Source organism: Chironomus tepperi, unplaced genomic scaffold (genome assembly GCF_022539635.2).
Source record: "Chironomus tepperi strain 1889 unplaced genomic scaffold, CSIRO-AGI_Ctep_v1 contig_375, whole genome shotgun sequence".
In the NCBI taxonomy this organism is placed as follows: Eukaryota; Metazoa; Arthropoda; class Insecta; order Diptera; family Chironomidae; genus Chironomus; species Chironomus tepperi.
This window is the reverse complement of record NW_027226497.1, coordinates 9,818-36,665: the sequence shown is the minus strand read 5'-3', so window position 1 is coordinate 36,665 and position 26,848 is coordinate 9,818. Positions and strand designations below refer to the sequence as shown.

Here is a 26,848-nt window from a genome sequence, read left to right as displayed (position 1 = left end):
AGCCCTCTTAATGTGCTTTGTTGATATTAAATTTGGATCAAAATTCACCATAAATTCACACAAAAATCTGAGCAACAAACTCACCACCCACATCAAGTGGGGGACCCATTACCCTACCTCCAAATTTCAAATCCTCAAATTCAGCATCCCTTTAATATCCAAAAATAGCACAATCATCCCCCAAAAAAAGATAAGATTAATTGCAGCAATTTTCACATCACAAAAAAAGGATTTTCTTCTTAGTTTTTCCTCATTTTCCGTCGTCGTTCGTTCCATTTCGGGTCGAGCCGTCTTACATAAAACTCAGTTGAGCATGAAATTGAAGGACTTTCTTTTGAACTTTAGAAATTTGGGTGTGGTGAGATGGGGATTTTTGGGTGAATTTTTAGGTGAATTTTCAGATTCTTTGAGAAAAATTGAGAATTTGAGGAAGACTTTTGGAGTTGATAAGGAAGATGGGGGAAAGTGGAAGGGTTGGTGGGGTGTGATGTTGAGGAACTGAATAAGTGAAGTCATGTAATGGGGTTGAAGTAAGAATCTTGATGAAATTTTGAAGGTTTTCTTAGTTTTTGTGGCAAAAAGTTGAACATAACCTCAAATTTTCCTCAAAATTTGAACAAAATTGGAAATTTTTCATCATTTTCAACCTCTCTTATGATACCCCAAACCCCTACAAACCCTCCTTCCCCATTCACATCCTCTAAATTCCTTCCTTAAACTACAAAAATATAAAAAGCAACTACAAAAAAGGCAGAAAATAAGCACAAAAAAAGTGGAAAACAAAAGGAAAAATAATTTTCTTTTTCCACGACCCCCCATTATTGTCATCATCATCATCATCATCAGCATTACTGTTGCTGTATCTTTTTCTCCATATTATGTTTGCTGCTGCTGTTGCCATTATCATCATGTCGACTTAATTTTGCACGCGCGTGGAGTGGAGTCATTGTTGTTGTTAATGTGATTGTGAATTGTAATGGTGTTTTGGGATGATATTTATGGTTGTGGATGAGGGTTTGAGATGAGGGAGTTAAGTAGGAATGGGGTCCTTTTTTGGGGGAGGGTCAGTATCGGAGGTTCAATAGTTTGGGGTTTTTTTGGGTTTTTTTTTTGGGTTTTTTCTTAAAATATTCTAAAAAAATAAAGCTTTTGGATCCATTGAAGGAGGGGAGGTTAAGATCCGACCACACTATGTAGTCCACCTACTCTGCACCCCTTCCCAAGTCCCCTTGCATTCAAAATTGCTTATAATTGTCATTTTTTTCCCTTATTTTGACAGATTTTAGCTCAAATTTTGCAAATTTTTCCAAATTTTTTACAATATTTTCTCCAAAAAAATGTCAGAATTTCCCTAAATTTTCACGAAAATACATCCATTTTGCATCAATTTTCCCCTCAACTTTTCCATTTTCTTCACACAAATTTCCCAAAAAATAATCAAATTCAAATTCAATTTTTCTTCATTTTCTTTCCATTTTCTCATCAGTTTTTCCTTTTTTCTTATCTTAAATCTACCCAAATCCCATCTCATCCCCTCCTCTACCTCCCCCCACTTTCCCATCCATATTATAGTCAGATGAATTGTCATGGATTTTTGTCTAAAAAAAGGCAATAAAATTGAGGATTATCACTTGTAGATATCAAGATGGGACTCGACTCGACTCGGTGTTGATGGAACGGAATTGATGAGCTTTTATCAAAATTGATTAATTTGACCTTCATTTGTCTTGTTTTTTGTGACGGGTAAGAAAAATGGCGGGAAACTTTCAAGTGGACTTTTGGTGATAAATTAATTAAATTTAAGAGCTTTTTGAAAGGTTTTTGAGATTTAATTTTGGAGGAATTCTGAAGATTTTGACAGGAAAATTGTGGAAAATTCAAGTAAAAATTGAACTTAACCTCAAAATTTTAGGCAGGAAAATTGAAAATAACATCAAAATTTTGAATAAAATTGAAAATAGTTTTGGAAAATTTAAATAAAACTAACCAAAGCCTTAAAATTTGGTTCAAAAGATCAACATAACCTCAAAAAAAGTTAAGTTTTTTATTTTTCCGCAAAGTTGAACACAAAACTAAACAAGAATTTTTCCCATTTTTCAACACCGCAACATTAAAACTTTTCCTAATTTTTTTTTTTTCATTTTTTTTCAAAAATAAAAAATTAAAAAAAAAAGTCTTAATAAACAAAAAAAAAAACCCCTTTTGTTTACGATTTATTTTCTAAAAATTCCACGTGGATCGTCAAAATTTCTATTTTTAAATCAACAATTTTTCTAAACTAATAATTTAATCAACAGCTTCTGCTTAGTGATGTTAAGACAGACTCAAATTAGATGATAATTGTTGAATAATTTATGGACTTTTTTATAGAGAATTTTAATCTTTTTTTTAATTTTTTAAAATTCTTTTAAATTTTTTATTTTATTTTAAAATTAGTAAATTAGAAAAATTCAAAAAAAAAAACATTTATTTATTTTATTTAAAATAATTAATCTTAAAAAAATTAAGAAATGTTTTTTTTGTAATTTTTAATTTTTTTAATTTTTCAAATAAAAAAAAGAATTTATTCTTTAAATATAAAAAATTAAAAAAGGATTGAAGAAAATTAAAAATTTAGAGTACAAAATTTAAAAAAAATTTTTTTTCTTTATTTCAAAATCAGAAAAAAATTAAAAAAAATAAGAAAGTGAAAAAATTATTTTTTATTTGATTTATATTTCATTAATTTTTTTAAATTTTTTTCTGGTTTAAAAAATTGAAAAAAAAATTTTTTTTTACATATTTTCTCTATTATTTTTTAATATTTTCATAACTATGCTTTTCCATTTCCATTTCATATTTGTTGGAATGTTAAAGAAGAAAAGTTATGATCTGAAACATACTGCTGTGTTGGCTGTGCTGTGCTGTGCTGTTCTACAGTTGTGTATACAGACACTCTAAATAGAATATTTATTACTTCGTAGTTTTTGGATTTGTTTATTTTTCCGTAAAAAAAAACATCAAAATTCATAAATTTTAGACTAGCGCAGTCGGAAATGTTTTCATAATTTAAACAGAATTGGAATTTTTTGAGTATAATTTCTAATTTTGGAGATTTAAATTAAGATTTGTTTTTGTGGAATTTTTGTAGTTTTAAAAAGTCAAAAATTGAAGAGTTTTAATTTTTTTTTCATTTTAATTGAAATTTAATTTTAAAATTATAAAGTTAAAAATTAAATTAAAATTGAATTTTAAAAATTTGAAATTTAATAAAAATTTCATAACCTAAAAATTTAAAACGTAAAAAAAAATTAAAATTTCAAAAAAAAAATTTAAAATTTCAAAAAAAAAAATTGAAACTGAAAATTGAAATTTTAATATTTTTTAATTATTTTAAATTTAAAAAATTTGAATTTTAAAAGAATTTAAAAATTCTAAAACTTTAAATTCAAAAAATTAAAATATTTTTAATTTAAAATTTTTTGAAAATTTAAAATATTTTAGAAGTTTGAAAATTTAAAAAATTTAAAAAATTAAAAATTTCAATTAAATTTAAAAATTTTAAATTTTTTTTTTTAAATTTTAAAATTCAAATTTTCTTTTTTTTTTTCAAATTAATTTTCAAATTTTTGAATTTTTCAAATCTATAATTTTTAAATTTTTTAAAATCTTAAATTCCCATTCCAAATGTCCCCAAATTCATCTTTTTTATTGTTCCAAAAAAGCCATTTTTTTATCATAAAAATCAGCAACAAATCATATAATCGTGTCTGAAACATGACATTGAACATGTGTTTGTTTACTTCCATTTAATGCTTATTTTTTATGTATTTTTATGTCTACCAAGAGACACAAAAGCCGTTGAATCCGCAATAAATCCTCTCAACAACATATTCAAATTTAAATAATTTTTTTTATTTATTTTGTCGCAAAAAGTACCAAAAAAGGAACAAAAAAGGCACAAAAAGCTACTCACTCTGGTTTTGGTAAATGTGGATTGAGTTCAAGATTGTTGCAGATTTCATCCCAATCGGAGTAGCAGCGTTCCTTAATACGTGACACATGTCCAACCAAATTTGCGCATTGCTCGACCATAAATTCCTTCAATGCATACTTGGCATCGTCCGAGATGAAGTAGATTTGAGCGGTTGATGCAAAAACGACAACGTCCAACTGGAATTTAAATCATTTTTTAGTATATAACCTCAAAATGTTGAACATAACCTCAAAAAATGTTGGACATAACCTCAAAATGTTCGGACATAACCTCAAAATAATACTTACAAGTGTTGGTTCATCTCCGAAGAAGAATGGCTTGTCGGCGAGGAGCTCTGAGAGTGCCTTCAAGTCTTCCTTGCCCATTTCGACAATTTCTTCTGGTTTATGTACGCCAATACCTTGTGCCTTGACTTTTTTGGATGCCTGGAATTGAGAATGCATTGGATTTAGTTGTGGATTAAGCATTTTGGATTAATATAAGGGGTTGCAGCTACTAACAAGGGGTTTGTGACTTTCATTAAGGGGATTGCAACTACATAAAAGGGGCATTCAACTACTAAAAAGGGGCTTGTGACTATATAGAAGGGTCTTGTGACTATCTAGAGGGCCTTGTGACTGTCTAGAAGTGCCTTGTGACTATCTAGAGGGTCTTGTGACTATCAAAAGGGCCTTGTGACTATCAAGAGGGCCTTGTGACTATCTAGAGGGTCTTGTGACTATCTAGAGGGCCTTGTCACTATCTAGAGGATCTTGTGACTATCTAGAGGGCCTTGTGACTATCTAGAGGGCCTTGTTACTATCTAGAGAGTCTTGTGACTATCTAGAGGGCCTTGTGACTATCTAGAGGGTCTTGTGACTATCTAGAGGGCCTTGTGACTATCTAGAGGGTCTTGTGACTATCTAGAGGGGTCGGCAACTTTCTAGAGGGTCTTGTGACTATCCAGAAGGGCCTTGTGACTATCTAGAGGGCCTTATGATTATCAGGAGGGGCTTGTTACTATATAGAGGGTCTTGTGACTATCTAAAGGGACTTGTGATTATCTAGAGGGCCTTGTGACTGTCTAGAGGGTCTTGTGACTATCTAGAGGGCCTTGTGACTATCTAGAAGAGCCTTGTGACTATATAAAGGGTCTTGTGACTATCCAGAGGACCTTGTGACTATCTAGAGGGCCTTGTGACTATCTAAAGGGCCTTGTGACTACTTAGAGGGTCTTGTGACTATCTAAAAGGAGTCAGCAACTTCCAAAAAGGGTCTAAAACCACTAGAGGGGTAAGGAACTAGCAAAAAGGGGTCTAAAACTACGAAAAATACTCACTCGATGTCCATAGTTGACCTTGAACAAGAAATTCAAGATTGCATTTGGAATTTTACTTCCCAATGATTGTTGGAAATTAATTTTATATCCATTAACCATCTCGCCAGGATTCTTTGCACGCCATGCCATTATAACAAATGTCAAATGATTTTCAACCATTGAAATCATTGCATGAGAAATGGTCTTTTGTTCATTATTCAAGCCAGCATCAATATCCTTTTCAAACTTTTGTGACAATTCCTTAATGATGTTACTTGAATCGCATATTTGTTGTCCATTGACTTCAACAAATGGCAATTGTCCCTTCTTTGAGTACAACTTGAATTTGTGGTCGACATTCTGTAAATTAAAAATGAAATTTTTGTTAAAAATTGAGAATTTTTGTGTATTTTGTCATCATTTGGAGCTCAATTGGTGATGCAAATTGGATTTTGAGACACTCGTTGAGAGTCAAATTGAGTTTGGACAGGGCTGCACAACCTTTTTTGAGTTACGGCACACCTTAATGACCACAACCGCACACAACATGCGATTTATGGCAATTTTATGCATCTTGAGTCATTTTTGGGTACCGCGGAACAAAGGTTGACCACCACTGACAATATAATAAGAACAATTTGATGTAAAATTTGAATTTTTTAAGATAAAAAATGAGATTTTTTTGTTGTTGGATATTTTGATTGCTGGATTTGAGTTTGGCAGAAGTTTGTGGAGGATTATGGGATATTGGATGGACATTTGGGAAGCATGTGCTGTGTATAAGGCTGTATAATGAGATATTTTTGAGTTCAGGTGCCTTTACAATGAAATTATGAGGTTCAGGTGCCTTCACATTTGAATTTTTGAGCTTCAGGTGCCTTCACATTGGAATTTTCAGTTCAGGTGCCTTCACACTAGAGTTTTTAAGGTTCAGGCGCCTTCACATTACCTCTTAACCTCCAAACCACCTCAAAATTGCCAATTTTTCCCACGATCCCCTCAAAATCCACCACAAAAAGCAGCCAAATTTAATTGAATTCCATCCCAAGTCCTTTTGTCAACCAAAAATAAGCAACAAAAGTCAAGCATTGAAAGGATTTCATTCACAGAATATACATTTATATTTAATTGTCGATTGAACGTTACTGTGGATGCCGTTGCATGGCAACAAGCTCCATTGAAGCTCTATTTATAAATGTTTTTTGTGAGATGTTTGGGAGGTGATGGCAAGGTTATTTGAAGCTTGTGGAGGTAGATAAGAATGAATAAGATTGTGAGGATGTGAGGGGTAATTTTGTTTATTTTGAGGTTATGGGGAGATTGGGGTAGAGTTTGGTGTTGGGTTTTGGTGGGGAAAATTGGGGTTGATGAGGAAAATTGGTTGAATTTGCATAAAAAATGAGGACAAAAGTGAATTTTGAGGTTATTTTTCCAATGTAGAGCAATTATTCGAAGTTTACCCCATGGCGGGGTAGTCGAGGTGTCATGGGGTACCCAAATTTAGGCGGGTTTTTTGGGGTTTTGGTATTTTTGTTCATAAAAAGCTCAAAAACAATTGAGAATAAAATTGAAATTTTTGACCTTATTTGACTTGAAGTAGCGAAATTGTTTGACAATGGGAGTTGGGGCAGGGGGTTGGGGGAGGGTCAGAAGCGGAGGGAGGGGTAGGTTGTCAAGGGGTCATCAACATTTGGGATACTTTCATATGGAAAATTCAGAAAAATTGGTAGAATTTTATCCAAATTAGGGACAATGGGGTTAAGTTCTCAATACCCCTACTCTTTACCCCAGTGCACCTCTGTTCCCCACCCTCCACCCCCATCCACTTAAAGCTCTTACATACTCACTTCCATTAACTACGCACACATCTACAAAAATATATTTTTTCATATTTACGAAGCGGCATTTTGTGCTTTTGAAGTGGTTTTTTGCCTCCCCCAACCCCCTAAAAACCACCCCAAACTCCCCCCAAAACAAAAAATTCATCTTTACACAGTCTCAAGTAGACTCAACTGTGCATGTATCTCTTCCATAACTGTTACATTTGCTCATCTTCGTCTTCATTCTCATTTATGCTGTCTTTTTTTAATGAAATTTCTTCTTTTTGTCGCTTTTTTTGTTGGATTTTATTGCCTTGTTTTGTTATTTTTACTTTCTCTTTTGTGTTTACTGACATGCTCTTGTGTGTTTGGGATGATGGGAGATGGGGGATGGGAGGATGTGGATGAATTGAGTTAATAAAATGGCAAGTGAGATGATGAATTTTTCTTTTGTTATTTTTTGGTGAATAATGGAAATTTTTTGGGATTGTTTGTGGGGTTCGGTTGAAATTTGGAGGATATTGGAGCAAGAAATGGTAAGATAACCTCAAAATTGGAGAACAAAACACTGAAAATTGATGATCTAAACTCAAACTTGGGTGACATATTCTTAAATTTAGTGATATAACCTCAACTTTCAATATTACAACCTCAAAATTGAATGAAAAAATATTAAAAATTGGTGACTTAACCTCAAATTTTATAATTTAACCTTGAAATTTGGCATTATAACCTCAAATTTTCAAAATATAACCTAAAATTTGGTAACTTAACCTCAAACTTAAGTAATCTAACCTCTAATTTCAGATGTAAACCTCAAAATTAGACTGAAAATAACAAAATTTACTGGCATAACCTAAAGATTTAGTAGCAAAAAAATTTCATGATTTAACCTCAATTTTTCGCCAAATAATTATAAAAATTGTGACATAACCCCAAAAAAAAGATAATTTAACCTCATATTTTCTCTATATAACCTCAAAATTTTTTACCATAACCTCAAAATCAAGTTCGATAACCTACAAATCCTGTTAATTTAACCTCTTAATGGCGTCAAATTAACTTCAAATTCACTCCAGTTAACCTAAAAGTTCACAAAATAACCTCAAAATCCCAAAAAATAACCTCAAAAATCCAAAAAATAACCTCAAAGTCCCAAAAAAAACATCAATATTCACAAAAAAATCCCAACTTTAACAACAATTTAACAAAAAAATATCTTATCGATTTTCCCACTCGATCCAGACATTAATCATATCCAAAGCATCAGCAAATAAGAAGATGAAAAAAAAAAATTGCATAAAAAAAAGTTCAACGATTCATTTCCACCCACAATCATTTCTCATTTCTGCGTCTTTTTGCGTCTTTCATTCTATATCCAGGGGTGCTCAACCTTTTTTTGGGGTTCGGTCCACGGTCCACTTTAGTGGGGAATGTCTACCACAGCTGCACATGGCGTGCGGTTCATGAAAATTTGGAAGGGGACCGCGGAACAAAGGTTGACCACCCCTGGCTCTAGTTGGGGACCGACTCGGTTTATTGTGTAGTTCAGTTCACTTACTGCACATACATGTGTGTGCAACGGATTGCAATAAAATAATAAAAAAATTGCACAATTGATGTCTTTTGTGTTCATCTTGTATCTGTACATGTGCAGTCTGTCTCCCCTCCCCTCGATTCCCGCACTTTAAAGTGCTACGAACTTAAAAATATATTGAATCGATGTCTATTATGTGTGAGCAATGTTCTGGTTCTTTTATGGATCGGCAATCGTGAGAGGAGAAAATGTGACTAATTTGTAAAGATTATGTGCATTTGAATGGGCAAGTGTGCAGCATGGATTGGAAAGTGGGGGAGAATATTTATGAGTCATGGATGATAATTAGGCATGAATTGATGGTAAATTGTGGGTTTTTGTGAAAGAAGTTTCATTTAGGATGGATTAAAGGGGACAAATGCTCATCATAAAGGACACCAACTCAGTTTTGGACAAGATTGAGGATTGTCTGACTTCCGGGTGGATATAGGGTAGCTGATTTAGACTTCCAGGTGGATATGGCATATAACTTTTTGGTATAAATGAGGAATTTTGAAACTAACTTGACTTTTTAAGGCTGAGTTTGGCATTATTTAGATACAAAATCACAACATAATTCCCTAAGAACGTTACATAATGTATGAATGTTCCCCAAATCCTCCAGCAAAACTCTTCAAAATAAATAAAGAATCTATAAAATTGAAGCTTAAAAGACACACAAAAAAGAACTCTTCATAAATTGAAAATTGTTTGTCTGTTAATAAGGATCAGGAGAGTATTTAGGAGGGGTCAACCCTTTCCCCCTTCTGGTTCATAGATTGCTAACTTCATCCTCAATAAGGAGCCATCAAGATATCTTTAATAGACTATAACATTTTTTATCTAAATTTAACGACAAAACAGTCTTGTTTATTGTAGAATAAAGACATACTTTTTATGCTATTTTATGGGATATTGTGTACAATTCTTTTGAGGTTATGTTTTGCATTTGTTTGAGTTTTATTGATGAAAATTGAAATTTACAATTTTATTTTCGGGGGTGTTTAATGGGTTTTTTTTAGCGAAGAATTCGAAGTCGATTGGGATTTTATGAGGAAAAGTTGACTTTGGTCCTGCTAAATTTGAGATGTGGTTTACAGGAAGTATGTGACATTGTTGCATTAGGTCCCGACATCGAGAAAGCATAGAATTGGCAAGTAGTAGCCAACAATAGATATTTTGAGGGAAGATTTGTGTGTTTGGATGGGGTATGGTGAGTTTTGAAAAGGGGTTTGGTGAATTCCGAAATGGGGTTGGTGAATTTTTGATGAATTTCAGTGAATAATTGTCCATATTTTGCCATTTAATGACCAGCACAACCCAAAATAACAGAACAATTCTCTCATATCTCGTTAAAACAACCAAAAACTTATCTCATTACCCAAAAAAACAAGAATTAATCTGTCTCAATCCTTTCCATCCCAAATAATCATCCACAAAAAACAAATGCGGGTCATTAAAAAAGGCAACATCCAACAAAAGCACATCCACCGGAAGAAAAACAACAGGAAATTCAAATTTCACAAAAAAAATCGATAAAAAAACTTAAATTCACAACAACAAAAAAGCTGAGCTTCCTTTTTGTAGTCGTGCATGCATGTATGCCAATTGCATTTGTGTCAGTGCATTTTATGCACAAATTTACCAATACAACTACAAAAAAAGTGTCTATTTTGCCGTGTTCCAACACAATAAGGGCGAGGTTGCATATACAGTCGTAGATGTGCAGTACGCATGCGCGTTCGCATGTTGCTTTTGCAATTCCTTTATTTCCATCCATACTGGAAAGGAAGCACGACGACGACAATGAGTGTCAATGAACGCTAAACGCGACGCTCGCGCCATATTTGTACAAAATTTTAATTTTTTATGTTTTGGGTGTGAATGAGGAATAAGGAAGGAACAGCTTTGACCTGACACAGATATGAGAATATTTGGTGTGGATTTTTAAGAGGATTTGAATTGAATTTTTGGATGGAATTATGCGATTTAGATAGGAATAAGGAGGGCGAATGGATCTGCATCATTCATTTCCCGCCAAAAGTCACTTTGGGAAATTGACCCAGACACCCAACCCTCTGGATTTTTGGGTTAAATTCACCAAAATTGCTTAAAATTGACTGATTTTTGGGTCAAAACTCTCCAAATTTGGATCTAACACTGTCATTAACTCCTGCCCAATACCCACTTTGCTACCCCTAGTCCCAATACCCCACTTTAGGAATTTACCCAGACACCCAACCCTTTGGGTATTTGGATAAAACCACCAAATTGGTTAAAATTGACTGTTTTCTGATTCAAAACTCTCCAAATCAGGATCAAATATTGTCTTTAGCCCCAGCCGAATACCCACCTTGCTACCCCTTGTCCCCTAACCCCACTTTGAGAAATCGATCCGGACACCCAACCCTCTGGATTTTTGGGTTAAAATCACTAAAATTGCTTAAAATTGACAATTTTTTCAATCAATTTGGTACAAATCAGTCCCCAAGACTGCTTTTAACCCCACCTTGATTACTACCCCTACCCCTTAACCCCCAAAAGAACCCCTCCCCCACCAAAAAGTACCCCATCCCCCCCAAAATTCCCTCTTTTTTCCATCAACATTTAATTTAAATTAATTTTTTTTTTCCTATCAAAATTCAACCATTTCGTGTATGCATGCATGCATGATTTATGACCCAAGTTTTGAGACACGACATGACATGAATGATTTAGTTTAGTTTATGTGCCTTAAAACACTCTGTCGATAAAAAACAAAAAAAATGTTAATTACATTCTTTATGGGTTATGAAATCGACAATAAAGACTGTGTGTGTTGAAAGTGCCGCTTAACTGATAATGAACATGCTTATTTTGGGTATTTAAATGTGAATTGCATGTAATGTTGATGATCTGATGTCGATTAAAGTGAAAATTATTGAAATATTTTTGGTGTTTTTTTGAGAGTTTCATAATTTTTGAAGGTTAAGTTGGTGAGTTTAGTGTGGGTTTATAGGTACTGGGTGGGTTGGACGAGGTTGGGGATTGTAGGGCAGCTAGAGAGCAATATACGCTGTTGGTATGTCGATGGGTGGGTTAAGAATTTGAGGTTATGTCCCAAATTTTGAGGTTATGTCAACAAATTTTGAGGTTAAGTTGTCAGATTTTAGTCTACTTTGGACACAATTTTAAGTTATGTTGCCAGATTTTAGTCTCTTTTGACCACAATTTAAGGCTTTGTTGCCAAATTTTTACCAAATTTTTAGGTTATGTTACTAAATTGTGAACTTATTTTACCAATTTTAAGCTTTGTTGCCAAATTTTAGTCTAATTTGATCACAATTTGAGGCAAAATTGCCAGATTTTATTCATTTTTGTCCACAATTTTAGGCTATGTTGCCAGATTTTCGTCAAATTTTGAGGTTATGTTACTAAATTTTCAAGTTATGTCAACATCATAACCTAAAAATTCAATTCTAACCTCAAAAAGTCATCATAACATCTGCATAACCCACCATACCAATAACTCAAAGCTCCAATCATCTAGCAAACTCCAACTCATCCAGCTAAACAGCAACTTTAAGAAAAAGAAACATCTTTTAAATATTCACAAGGCATGCATCCACAGTCTGCATACAACACGATTAATAGACAAGTCAGTCTCTTCAACATGCCGGAATCTCAAATAAACTCAATTAATAATATTTTTATTCTCGCCTTGAATGCATTAAGACGATAAAAAAGAAGAATGTGAAGAAAAGACAGCAGATTATGCTGTGAAAGGAACGAACATAAGACTAAGAATATTAAATTAGAAAATAAGAAGACAGAGGATGGAAAAAATATAGACTAGATGATAAATTATTGGATGTACTGGAGTCATGCGACAACAAGAATGGGATTAGAAATTGTGAAGCTAATGAGGGAGTTTAGTGGGATTTTGGAGGTTATGGAGTTTTGAGGTTAAGTATCGAAGCAGACAAAGTTAAAATTTGGCAACATAGCCTAAAAATTTGATCAATTATAACTAAAATTTGGCAACATAGCCTGGAATTGTATCAAAAGTTGTCTAAAATTTGGCAACATAGCCTTCAATTATGTCCAAATTGGGCTAAAATCTGACAACAAGGCATCACATCCTGCTAAATTTGAGATGTGGTTTACAGGAAGTATGTGACATTGTTGCATTAGGTCCCGACATCGAGAAAGCATAGAATTGGCAAGTAGTAGCCAACAATAGATATTTTGAGGGAAGATTTGTGTGTTTGGATGGGGTATGGTGAGTTTTGAAAAGGGGTTTGGTGAATTCCGAAATGGGGTTGGTGAATTTTTGATGAATTTCAGTGAATAATTGTCCATATTTTGCCATTTAATGACCAGCACAACCCAAAATAACAGAACAATTCTCTCATATCTCGTTAAAACAACCAAAAACTTATCTCATTACCCAAAAAAACAAGAATTAATCTGTCTCAATCCTTTCCATCCCAAATAATCATCCACAAAAAACAAATGCGGGTCATTAAAAAAGGCAACATCCAACAAAAGCACATCCACCGGAAGAAAAACAACAGGAAATTCAAATTTCACAAAAAAAATCGATAAAAAAACTTAAATTCACAACAACAAAAAAGCTGAGCTTCCTTTTGTAGTCGTGCATGCATGTATGCCAATTGCATTTGTGTCAGTGCATTTTATGCACAAATTTACCAATACAACTACAAAAAAAGTGTCTATTTTGCCGTGTTCCAACACAATAAGGGCGAGGTTGCATATACAGTCGTAGATGTGCAGTACGCATGCGCGTTCGCATGTTGCTTTTGCAATTCCTTTATTTCCATCCATACTGGAAAGGAAGCACGACGACGACAATGAGTGTCAATGAACGCTAAACGCGACGCTCGCGCCATATTTGTACAAAATTTTAATTTTTTATGTTTTGGGTGTGAATGAGGAATAAGGAAGGAACAGCTTTGACCTGACACAGATATGAGAATATTTGGTGTGGATTTTTAAGAGGATTTGAATTGAATTTTTGGATGGAATTATGCGATTTAGATAGGAATAAGGAGGGCGAATGGATCTGCATCATTCATTTCCGCCAAAAGTCACTTTGGGAAATTGACCCAGACACCCAACCCTCTGGATTTTTGGGTTAAATTCACCAAAATTGCTTAAAATTGACTGATTTTTGGGTCAAAACTCTCCAAATTTGGATCTAACACTGTCATTAACTCCTGCCCAATACCCACTTTGCTACCCCTAGTCCCAATACCCCACTTTAGGAATTTACCCAGACACCCAACCCTTTGGGTATTTGGATAAAAACCACCAAATTGGTTAAAATTGACTGTTTTCTGATTCAAAACTCTCCAAATCAGGATCAAATATTGTCTTTAGCCCCAGCCGAATACCCACCTTGCTACCCCTTGTCCCCTAACCCCACTTTGAGAAATCGATCCGGACACCCAACCCTCTGGATTTTTGGGTTAAAATCACTAAAATTGCTTAAAATTGACAATTTTTTCAATCAATTTGGTACAAATCAGTCCCCAAGACTGCTTTTAACCCCACCTTGATTACTACCCCTACCCCTTAACCCCCAAAAGAACCCCTCCCCCACCAAAAAGTACCCCATCCCCCCCAAAATTCCCTCTTTTTTCCATCAACATTTAATTTAAATTAATTTTTTTTTTCCTATCAAAATTCAACCATTTCGTGTATGCATGCATGCATGATTTATGACCCAAGTTTTGAGACACGACATGACATGAATGATTTAGTTTAGTTTATGTGCCTTAAAACACTCTGTCGATAAAAAACAAAAAAAATGTTAATTACATTCTTTATGGGTTATGAAATCGACAATAAAGACTGTGTGTGTTGAAAGTGCCGCTTAACTGATAATGAACATGCTTATTTTGGGTATTTAAATGTGAATTGCATGTAATGTTGATGATCTGATGTCGATTAAAGTGAAAATTATTGAAATATTTTTGGTGTTTTTTTGAGAGTTTCATAATTTTTGAAGGTTAAGTTGGTGAGTTTAGTGTGGGTTTATAGGTACTGGGTGGGTTGGACGAGGTTGGGGATTGTAGGGCAGCTAGAGAGCAATATACGCTGTTGGTATGTCGATGGGTGGGTTAAGAATTTGAGGTTATGTCCCAAATTTTGAGGTTATGTCAACAAATTTTGAGGTTAAGTTGTCAGATTTTAGTCTACTTTGGACACAATTTTAAGTTATGTTGCCAGATTTTAGTCTCTTTTGACCACAATTTAAGGCTTTGTTGCCAAATTTTTACCAAATTTTTAGGTTATGTTACTAAATTGTGAACTTATTTTACCAATTTTAAGCTTTGTTGCCAAATTTTAGTCTAATTTGATCACAATTTGAGGCAAAATTGCCAGATTTTATTCATTTTTGTCCACAATTTTAGGCTATGTTGCCAGATTTTCGTCAAATTTTGAGGTTATGTTACTAAATTTTCAAGTTATGTCAACATCATAACCTAAAAATTCAATTCTAACCTCAAAAGTCATCATAACATCTGCATAACCCACCATACCAATAACTCAAAGCTCCAATCATCTAGCAAACTCCAACTCATCCAGCTAAACAGCAACTTTAAGAAAAAGAAACATCTTTTAAATATTCACAAGGCATGCATCCACAGTCTGCATACAACACGATTAATAGACAAGTCAGTCTCTTCAACATGCCGGAATCTCAAATAAACTCAATTAATAATATTTTTATTCTCGCCTTGAATGCATTAAGACGATAAAAAAGAAGAATGTGAAGAAAAGACAGCAGATTATGCTGTGAAAGGAACGAACATAAGACTAAGAATATTAAATTAGAAAATAAGAAGACAGAGGATGGAAAAAATATAGACTAGATGATAAATTATTGGATGTACTGGAGTCATGCGACAACAAGAATGGGATTAGAAATTGTGAAGCTAATGAGGGAGTTTAGTGGGATTTTGGAGGTTATGGAGTTTTGAGGTTAAGTATCGAAGCAGACAAAGTTAAAATTTGGCAACATAGCCTAAAAATTTGATCAATTATAACTAAAATTTGGCAACATAGCCTGGAATTGTATCAAAAGTTGTCTAAAATTTGGCAACATAGCCTTCAATTATGTCCAAATTGGGCTAAAATCTGACAACAAGGCATCACATTTGATTAAAATCTGGCAACAAAGCCTAAAATTGTAGACAAAAATGACTGAAATCTGGCAATAAAGCCTTAATTTGAGTTCAAATTTGACTAAAATCTGGCAACATAGCCTCAAATTATGGAAAAAGAAGCCTTAAATCTGGCAACACAGCATAAAATCCAATTTAATTTCTTATCAAAGCTTCAATTCCATCCCCAAAAAGTCAAATTCTTTGGTGTGTCTTAATACCCATAAATTAACATTTCCTCTTCCATCCTCAAAATAAAATTCCATTTTTTGACACTAAGTCCTCAAAGCCATATCTCATCAACCCCACCTTCCCCCCACTACCCCCACAAGTCATGTCAAGAGCCTCTCGTGGCTGACAACAAAAAAAAAATTATGAAAAATAACAAAGAGTGCCATGAAAAAAAAAATAATATTTATGGCTAGTGCCAAATTCCATCCATTCATGCACATTCCGCACCTTAATAATGATTATGATGTTTTGCAAAAAATTAACAGCAAACTAACAGTAAATTTATGGAAGTGAAACTTCTGTTGCTTCATACTTAATATTTTTTTTCGGGGCGTTAATTGAAAGCCAACATGACACAAAATATGTTTATGGATTGTCGAAGTTAATAAGGTAGCTCGTGAGGATGACTTGTTGTTGTTGTTGCAAAATTGATGGACTGGCGTTAATGCAAAAAGGAGGTGCTGCCATGCGGATATTCTAGCTATGGGTTGGGCATTGAGTGCGGATTAAGTGAATGTAAATTTGATAAACATTAGCAACATAACCTCAAAAATTGAGCAACTTAACCTCAAAATTTGAGCAACTTGGTGACCTTAGAATTATTTTGTGAGGTTATGTGATGAAGATTGTGGAAAATTCTAGAATTCTAACCTCAAAAAATGGGAACTCAACCTCAAAATTAAGCAACATAACCTCAAATTGAGCAACTTAACCTCAAAATTGAGCAACTTAATCTCAAAAGTAAGCAACTTAACCTCAAAAGTGAGCAACATAATCTAAAAAGTGAGCAACTTAACCTCAAAAGTGAGCAACATAACCTCAAAAGTGAGCAACTTAATCTCAAAAGTAGGCAACTTAACCTCAAAAGTGAGCAACATAACCTAAAAATAATGAACATAACCTCAAAAAGTCATCCAGACATCCTTCAATTCTCAAGCATCATTCTCAACCCACACAAGCAGCATACCCGACTTTGAATTATTTCCTTTAATCTCACATTCAGCCCACGTTAAAGTAGCATACAGCATTATTCAGATAAATCCTCAATTCTTCAAGCTGTCAAGCTTAATTATCATTGAGAATGCATCAGCATCAGCTATTTAATAAATAATAAAAATTGCATGCCATTTCAACAGAACTGGAACTGACTTTTAGTCGGTTTAGTCTCAATTTTGTTGTTGTGGATTTTAAATATCTTTATTCAGGTTGTTCTGTTGGCACTTTTGAGTTTGTTAGATATGAAAAGGATTAATGAGGCTTTGAATATGAGATTGTTAAGCTGTTGTTGAAGGAATTGAAGTTGCATATTCAGGGGGAGACTTTAATGTTTTCCGATAAATATGGCGCATGGCAAGTTTTTTTTTAATTTCGAGGTTAAGTTGCTCAGTTTTGAAATTAAGTTGCTCAGTTTTGAGGTTAAATTGCTCGCTTTTGAGGTTTAGTTGCTCACTTTTGAGGTTAAGTTGATCAATTTTGAGGTTTAGTTGCTCACTTTTGAGGTTAAGTTGATCAATTTTGAGGTTAAGTTGCTCAATTTTGAGGTTAGAATTCTAGAATTTTCCACAATCTTTATCACATAAATTTACAAAATAATTCTAAGGTCACCCTTCACTTCCACTTTTCATGCTTCAATCATCTTAATCAGATTAACATAAATTTCCCATTTTCATCGCACAAAATACAATTTTCCTGCTTATCAATCCCCTCAAATCTTATGTCATCGACTACAAGCAAGCTTAATTTACCTTACAACTTTATTACCCCCTTACCCCTCTCCCTTGAGGCTTCATATGCCTCAGAAAAATATCAATAAAATCCAAGTTCAATCACATTTTATAGTCGCATTCCAAAGCACCAAATAGTAATCGGCCGATTACTTAACAGTCAATTCATAAATATACACGTATAGAATTACAATAGGCATTTAAGAATGCATGCACATACCATAAACTAGTCGTTTAGTGACTGACAATTGGACTTGGGGTCTTTTGGTAATGGATGTCACATTCATAGAAGTATTCAATAAATATTATTGTAGACGTGAACACTCGAAAAAATAGATTTTTAATCGGCTGTGCTGAATTGAGGAACAAGTAAGAAAGGCACTTTTGGGGTGGATGGATAAAGCGCATTTTTGGGACTAAGGTATTTTTGGAAAATAATCAGTGAAAAATTGATGGATTTCGAGATTAGATTGAAAAGTTGCATATTAAAACGAGTAAGAAAATCAATTTCGAGAGAAACGATTAAGGCGCATTTTGAGGTTATATTCAAAAAATTGAAAAATTTTAAGTTTATTTTGAATAGATTAGATTAAAATGACCGTAAAATTCAGGCCAGTCTAGAACTGCATTCATAGAAAAGTAAGAAAAGCCCTTTTAGGTTGAGTGCATAAAGCGCATTTTAAGGTTAGGATACTTTTGGGCAAAAATATGCAAAATTTCATGAATTTTGAACCTATATTGAAATATTCAAACCAGAATGGCTGTAAAAACCAGGAATTATCATCAAATTCCAAATGGGGTTGGCCGTAAAAATGAGGAAATTTTTCTTTAATCATAGAAATTTCGACCCAAAATCCACCAAACTGCCTCAATATCAATCACATATCCCATCAAACCTCATCATCACGTAAATTCCATCCCAAAATAATGCTAACAATGCGGTAAAGTCTGTCACTGTATTTATTTACAGTTAGATGCGAAATTGGATAGAAAACAATATGCAATAAAAATGTTCTTGCTGCCTTTTATTTCTCATTAAATCAAACGACTTTTTATGCTTAGCATTATTTTTCGGATGATGAATGGAATGAACGGCGATTGTTTGTTTAGTTGAATTTAATGAACACTGCTGCTGCTGTGAGATCGTTTACAGTAATAATATTTTGATATGTTGATGTTGTGATTAATGGACTTTAGATTTGGGGGATATGTGAGAGGTCATGTATGGAATTTTTGGTGGAAATGTGCGAAATAGTTGAGGTAAATTGTGAGAATTTGAAAGAATTTTTGAGGTTATGTTGGGAATTTAAGAATTTTTGAAAATATTTCCCAATTTTTACGGCCAACCCAATGAGTTATATAAGAAACTTACAATATTTCTCGATTTTTATGGCCAAGCTTATTAAAAACTCGAGAATTTTCCCGATTTTTGCGGCCAACCCTCTAACTGAATTAAAAATCAGTAATAAAATTCCTAATTTTTACGGCCAACCTCGTCAATGGATTAAGAATTCCTTAAAAATTTTAAATTTTTTGAGATTACGATTCAAATTTTTTAGGTTAGAATTCAAAATTTGAGGTTATAATCCCAAAATAGCCTCATTTGTATGTCAATCATCAATAATAAACTGCTCATGCCTCATCTGCATACCAAATGACTCTATAAATACACATCGACAATTACATCTGCTTACAACACTAACCATACTAGCCTATTTATAGCACAAATAAGCACCAAGTCACAATAATCATTTCCATAAAGGTCAGCATAAGCTTCTTCATGAGCTTGACAACAATGTAACATACACAAAATTAACTGCAAGCACGAATTTTTGTTCCTTTTTCGTATCAATAAAACTCAATCATGAACCTTGCCTACATTTATGTCCAGCCACGCGCAAAAATCATAAAAAATCACTTCCTTTTTATGGAAATTTTTGTTGTTGCTGTGCAAAAAATGGGGAAAGTTTCGATGACTTAATTTAACAACTTCCGTTAGTTTCATGGACTTTTTTGTAGTTCCATTAGGAATTTATTGGTAATTAAGTTTGTTTTTATGTTATTTGATGCTTTGGGGTGGAAGTAGGGGGATTTTGGATGGGTTGGCTGTGAAAATTGGGAGATTATTTCTATAATTTATCAAAAATCAGGTATTTTGCCACCATCGTTCCAAAATTTGTGGGAGTTTGCCACAAAAATTAGCAATTATAATCAAAATGGACGAAAGTTTCTCGGGTTGGCCGCAAAAATCGGGAAATTGTTTCTAAAACTTATGAAAAATCAGGTAATTTGCCATAAATTTTTCAAAATTTGTGAGGGTCTGTCACAAAAATCAGGAATTATTATCAAAACTGCTTCAAATTCTTTGGGTTGGCCGCAAAAATCGGGAAATTATTTCTAAAATTTATCAAAAATCAAGCAATTGGCTACAATTTTTCTAAAATTTGTGAGGATTTGCCACAAAAATCAGGAAATTTTATACAAATTGGTGCAAATTCTTCAGGTTGGCCGCAAAAATCGGGAATTTTTCACAAAATCCACTCCCAATATTCAATAAAAACACACCAATAAACTTCCTTCCAACCCCAACAAAACATTAAAATTCACCATAACATAAAATATCGCGTGCATATCCTCATAATACATCATAAATAGCCACCCATGCCTGTATTATTTCCTAGTTCTATTTCCCATATTTTTGCAATTTAGACTGCCTATTTTCTGTTTTGTTTCCGCTAGACATACATAAACATTATCCTCACGAAGCTTTAACATATGTGCATTACTGACATAGTAACAGTCATGTCCAGGGCTGCATAACCTTTGTGTCACGACTTATGACTCCCTGGAAGTGTTATGAACCGTGTTCCGTGTGCGGTTTCTTACCATTGAGGTGGATTATGACATAAAAAAGGTTGTGCACCCCTGCATTAGTCTGATAATTACTTCAGGCTGCCTTTTGTGCTGCACAGACATGAGCACGGGAATCAATGGCGACTTTAATTTGCAAGTAGGGAATTAGAGTCGACGACGTCGAGACTTTAAAGTCTGTGCTGTAAAAAAGTTGGGGAAGTTTTGGTGAATTTTAAGGAGGAAATGCAGACTTGCGGTCGCTGATTTATGTGTTTGTGGATTGTGTGTTGCTTATGGTGAGGAGATATTGGATATAAAAAGGGTTTTATTGAATTTTATGACAATATCACGTAGTTCTATTTACGGATGGCTTTGTGTTGAGCCTTAGATAAATATATGTGACTGATTTATGATGTTAATATTGGTTTTTGATATGCTTTCCCGATACCGGGACCGGGACCGGGAAATCCCGGGACTGTCCCGTCCCGGTCCCGTCCCGAGTCCCGAAAATCTTCCGGGACTGGTCCCGCGGGACCAGCTTTTAAAAATTTTCTTATAAACTCTTAACAAAATAAAAAAAATAAAAATTAAAAATGTTTAATTTGTAATCAAAAATTTAAAATAAAATAAATTATTAAATTTTATCAAAAAACATGAGAAATATGGAGCTATAAATTCGTATTTTGAATGTTTTTGAATTAAAAATTTAAAATTTATTTTGGTCTTCTGATATTTGTTCTGAATTGCAGTGGCTAATATTACAAACTCAAATCAAGTAAACCATTTTAAATAAACTATCGAGACCTATGGATTTCCAGCTAATTTGAGGTTTTTCAAAAATTCAAAGTTTCAATGATTTTTTAATTGATTACATAAGTTAGAGATTATTCCTCATAACTAAGATTTGTTTCATCATAATCGTATAAACGGTGAATAAGACAGTTAAATTCAGAATTTCTTAAGTGTTATTCTATTTTAAAATCATTTAAAACTAGTCAAGTTCAAGAGTTCTGATAATTAAAAACCATTATTAAATTTTTAAAATTACATATTATGCTTAAAAACACTGAAAAAACATTAAAATATTGTACTTTTTAGCACAAATTTTGTTTCGGGAAATCCCGGGATTTCCCGGTCCCGTCCCGATCCCGTCCCGGTCCCGGAAAAGTTTCGGGACCGGGATTTCGGGAAAGCATAGTTTTTGAGGTTAGGGGTATGGGGTGTCTTTGGGAGGTTTATAAGGCATTATTGAGTCGACTCAAAAAGTCGCAATCAATTCTAACCTCAAAAATTCAAAATTGTGTCCAAATTTTGAGGTTGAGTTGCTCAGTTTTGAGATTGAGTTGCTCAGTTTTGAGATTGAGTTGCTCAGTTTTGAGATCGAGTTGATCAGTTTTGAGGTTAAATTTTCCGATGATAACTCACTAAAATCCTCATTAACATCTACAATATGTGCCTTAAAAATCAATAAAATCCGCCATATTCCTCGTCTTATTCCCAACCCCAAACCGACAAAACAGCACAAAATAACAAGAAACTTCTCAATACCCTAATACTTGAATATTCAATTCCAAAACCTTTTTAAAGCAGCAAAAATTTATGTCTTTCCATTTCCTTTTCCCGACTTTTTTCTTTACCTTTTAAACCTCACCGTTGTGCTGCTTAATGCTGGCTAGTGTGTGACATATCTTCATCAGAATGAATACAACAAAATTGTGCAATAAAGTGTGACAGAATGGGGAAAAAGTAAAGGAACAAGAATGAAAATGTCATGTAAATTGTAATTGCTGCTCATTATTGTCACAGACATGCAATCGCATACAGAACAATGCAAGACAAGAATAAAGCAGGAACTTAAGTTGTTTTTGAGACAGGTTTAATAGATGTTAATCGGTGGACGGTGGGAATTGAATTTAAAGGGGTCAGAAATTTTGGTTTGATTTTTTGAGGTTGGAATTCAAACTTAACCTCAAAAGTGAGCAACTTAACCTCAAAACTGAGCAACTGAATCTCAAAACTGAGCAACTCAATCTCAAAATTGAGCAACTCAATCTCAAAACTGAGCAACTCAATTCTAAAACTGAGCAACAACTCTATAATATTCTCTGTTACCCCCTCAAGGCATATTAAAATAATCCCAATCGAAATTCAATTTTTCATAAAATTATTAAATTGAAAAACATCAATTTTAAAAAACTAATCCGATCGGAATATAAACTAATGATGACGGTAGTGACGTCATAGCTCATAGAAATGAATGTAAAAGAAGGGACACAAAAAATGCAGTAGCATTAAGCATATGAATAAAGAAAGGACATTTATGAGGGTCAAATAATGACAATAATTTCCATTGTAATCTTAAAAATTGTAAAAAAAGAGGGAGAAATATACAGCACATATGCAGCATAAGCTTTGCTGAGTGTTGAAGCGTATATGGAATTTCATTATGTGTGTCGCATGATGAATGGAACTGAGTCAAAATATAGTCGATATTGTTTGTAATGGATGTGATATGCTTGGGTGACTCCAGTATAATATTCAAGATTAGATATGAAAATTAGATTGGATTTTGTGCATTTATATGAGAGTTTTTAACGGTTTTTTGTTATTTTTGAGGTTAGAATTTTGAAAGTTTTTTAGGTTAAAATGCTCAGTTTTTAGGTTATGTTGCTCAATTTTTGTGGTTAAGTTGCTCAATTTTTGAGGTTAAGTTGCTCAATTTTTGAGGTTAAGTTGCTCAATTTTTGAGGTTAAAATGCTCAAATTTTTAGGTTAAGTTGTTTAAATTTTGAGATTAAGGTGCTCAATTTTGAGTTTGAGTTTCTTAATTTTGAGGTTAAATTGTTCAAAATTTGAGGTTATGAACTAAAATTTTGAGGTTATGATTCAAAATTTTGAGGTTAAAATTCCATAAATATCCATAATTTTCCCACATCCAACAATCTCTAACACAAACAACTCCAATACTGCATCTAAAATTCCCAATTTTATTACCTGTAAATCCAATTTCTAAACAAATTCTCACTCCCAAAATAGCCTTAAGGCACAGAAACATTTTTACCCTTTTTTAACTTCATCGGCTATCAAATTACAAATTCTCGTCCCTCGCATGTGTGCGTCTTTAATATTTCTTTTATTCTGATTCAGTGAAGCCAGCAAAGAACTTTTTATTGATTGAATTTGAGGAATAAAAAGAAGAAATTCGCAGGAATTATTTATGCAAAATAGAGTCAGAAATGGTGGATGAGTTAGGGGTGAATTGGGAATGAGAATGGAAAGGAAGGAGTAATGAGTAGAACAAGTGGCTATGTGGATGGATTGTAGTCACATTATGCAACTATGATTGGAATTGATTAGGATTTTGAGGTTATGCAACTGTTTTTGAGGTTAAGTTGCTCAATTTAGAGATTGAGTTGCTCAGTTTTGAGGTTATGTTGCTCAGTTTTTAAGGTTAGGTTGCTCAGTTTTTAGGTTATGTTGCTCAATTTTTAAGGTTAAGTTGCTCAGTTTTGAGGTTTAGTTGCTCAATTTTGAGGTTAAGTTGCTCAATTTTGAAGTTATTTTCCACAAACTTCCTCAAACTCATCCAAAACCCCAAAAGCCATATCAAATTCCCAGCAACTCATCAACCATCACAAAAAACCCTCAAAGTGACATTCAAAAAAACAAAAAATTTGTATCAATTTAAATTTAATTCCAGTTTAGAGCCTCAAACAAGCACAAAAGTAAATTGCAATGAAACCTTCACTTTTAAGTCATCATTGCCCATTATCATCATTCATTCTCATTATTTCACATCATTTTGGGCTGTCTGTTACACTTTTCAGATCATTTTACATTCTCATTGTGCCTTCTTTTGTCAGTTCCAAGACGAAATAAGTGAATTTGAGATGAATGAAAATTTTTTGTGGGAACGGGCATTAAAATTACTTGCGATTGTAAATTAAGGATGATGTGATTGGTTTGGAAGACAAGAAGAAGTCATTTGTGAGGAAAAGATGTAATGAAGCACATCCGTTTTGGAATTGTTTGGGGCAAAATTTGGAGGGAATAATGCAATTTTTAGGTTAGATTTCTGGAATTTTGAGGTTAGAATTTCAAATTTGAGGTTAGAATCTCGATTTTGAGGTTACAATTTTGATTTTGAAGTTCCAGTTAGAATTTTGAGGTTTGAATCCAGATTTTGAGGTTATGATTCTCAACTTTTAAGATCCAGCGACTTTGAGGTTAGAATTTTGAAGATCCAGTTGGAATTTTGAGGTTACAGTTCTGATTTTGAGGTTAGAATTCTAGAATTTTTAAGGTTAGAATCCTGATTTTAAGATTGCAATTCTGATTTTGAGGTTAAGTTCTTAAATTTTGAGGTTAGAATTCCAGAATTTTGAGGTTACCTTGCTCAATTTTGAGATTTTTTTAGTTTAGAATTCTAATAATTTGAGGTTAGAATTTCAATTTTGAGGTTAAACTACCATAACCTCAAAATCACTCATCCAACCTCTCAACAATCTATAAATCCAGAATTAAATACACAATAACCATCCATCAAACCTCACCGCATCCACAATGACTCATCAAAAAAGCATCCTTAAAGTATCAAATGTTAAGTAGCTCTATCCACACAATAAAAATAGGCGTTTAAAGTGTTTACAGACGAAGGCAGTAGTTCAATTACAAATTGATATCGATTTCATTGATGTTCCTGCAATGCCTGCCTTCATGTGACCGCATTGGCATGTCTTGGACTAAATTTTGATTCCAAGCATCCATCATAAGCAGGCACAGAAGTAATAAACACAATTAAATTTTAACAAGCTATGGATGATGAAGTCAGTTCCATCCGGGCACATCAAAAATGAATAAAAAGCGATATCGTGGCAATCAACTTGATGACTTTTAATTGGGATTAATTGGATTCTTTTCTTATTTCTTGTTGCTGTTGCTGTTGTTGTTGCTTTATGCTGGATTTTCGTTTAGTTTTTTTTAGTTCTGGTATGGGCTTAATTATTTGAATTGCAGAGGGGATTAAAAATATTGGATGATTTGTTGACTTGTTGATGATGATGATGAATTTTTTGAGGTTATGTTTGAGGATTTTTTTGAGGTTGAGATCCAGAAATTTGAGGTTATGTTGAGGATTTTTTGGTGATTTTTGTGGATCTTTTGGAGGTTATTTTGCAATTTTGAGGTTAATATTGGTAATATTTTAGGATAGAATTGAGAAATTTGAGGTTATTTTTGAAAAATTTTAGGTTATGTTGAATACTTCAAGCAAATTTTTCAGGTTTTTCTTTGAGGTTATGAAGATATTTCTAGGTTAATATTACAGAACTTTGAGGTTAACTTGCAAATTTAAGTTCAATTTCCGATTTTATGGTTATGCTTGGATTTTAAGGATAAGTTTCATAATTTTTGAGGTTATGTCCACATTTTAGGTTAATTTTGTGAAAAATTTTGAGGTTATGCTTGAATTTTTTTAAGTTTATGTAGAATAATTTAGACAATAATTGCAGATTTTGAGGTTATAGACCAAAACTTTCGTTAATTTTGAACTTATATTAAATTTTTTTTGAGGTTATGTTGACAAATTCAATTAAATTTTAGGCTAATTTCATGCAAAATTTTTGAGATTTATGTCAAAATTACAAGAATAAAATTGAAGAATTTCGAGGTTATTTTCTAAAATTTGAGGTTATGTTCTTCAATTTTTAAGGTTATGTCACATTTGATCTCCAATATTGTATATACAGCACATATCATCCAATCAATCAAATTCCACTGAAATCTATTAATAAACCTCCCCGAAAACCTCATTAATATCTCCCATATCAGCCTACATATACAACAAATCACATCCAATTCCATTAATAGACCCAGCAACTGCATTTTGACTCGATTATCTTCAATCACATCCAAGCCAATACAGCATCATTACCTTTTTAATCAAACACAGTATAAAATTATTTGATGAAAATTGATGACTTAATTGCATTTTATTGATTGATATTGACCTTTATAATTTTATATCAAATTTATCCAGGCATAAGTGCCATCGGAATTTTCATATTTTATAATTGGATGTCAAATATGGAATAATTTGGTGAATATATGGGGCAATTTACCTAGGCAGCAACGTATCAGCAGATGGCGGTACAAGGAAGGACGTTGAGCAAAGAATCCAGAAAGCACGAGGAGCATTTTC

The 26,848-nt window shown here is 33.2% G+C and overlaps 1 protein-coding gene across 1 annotated transcript; it reads right to left on the bottom strand.

The window, feature by feature from the left end:
• Positions 1–3,951: 3,951 nt before the first annotated feature.
• fax (failed axon connections) lies at positions 3,952–5,633 on the bottom strand (the record flags this gene model as incomplete). Its single annotated transcript, XM_070647137.1, has 3 exons — positions 3,952–4,152; positions 4,264–4,401; positions 5,295–5,633. Coding segments are annotated over 3 exons (678 nt in total), but the record flags the coding sequence as incomplete, so codon positions are not given.
• Between the last annotated feature and the right edge of the window lie 21,215 nt (positions 5,634–26,848).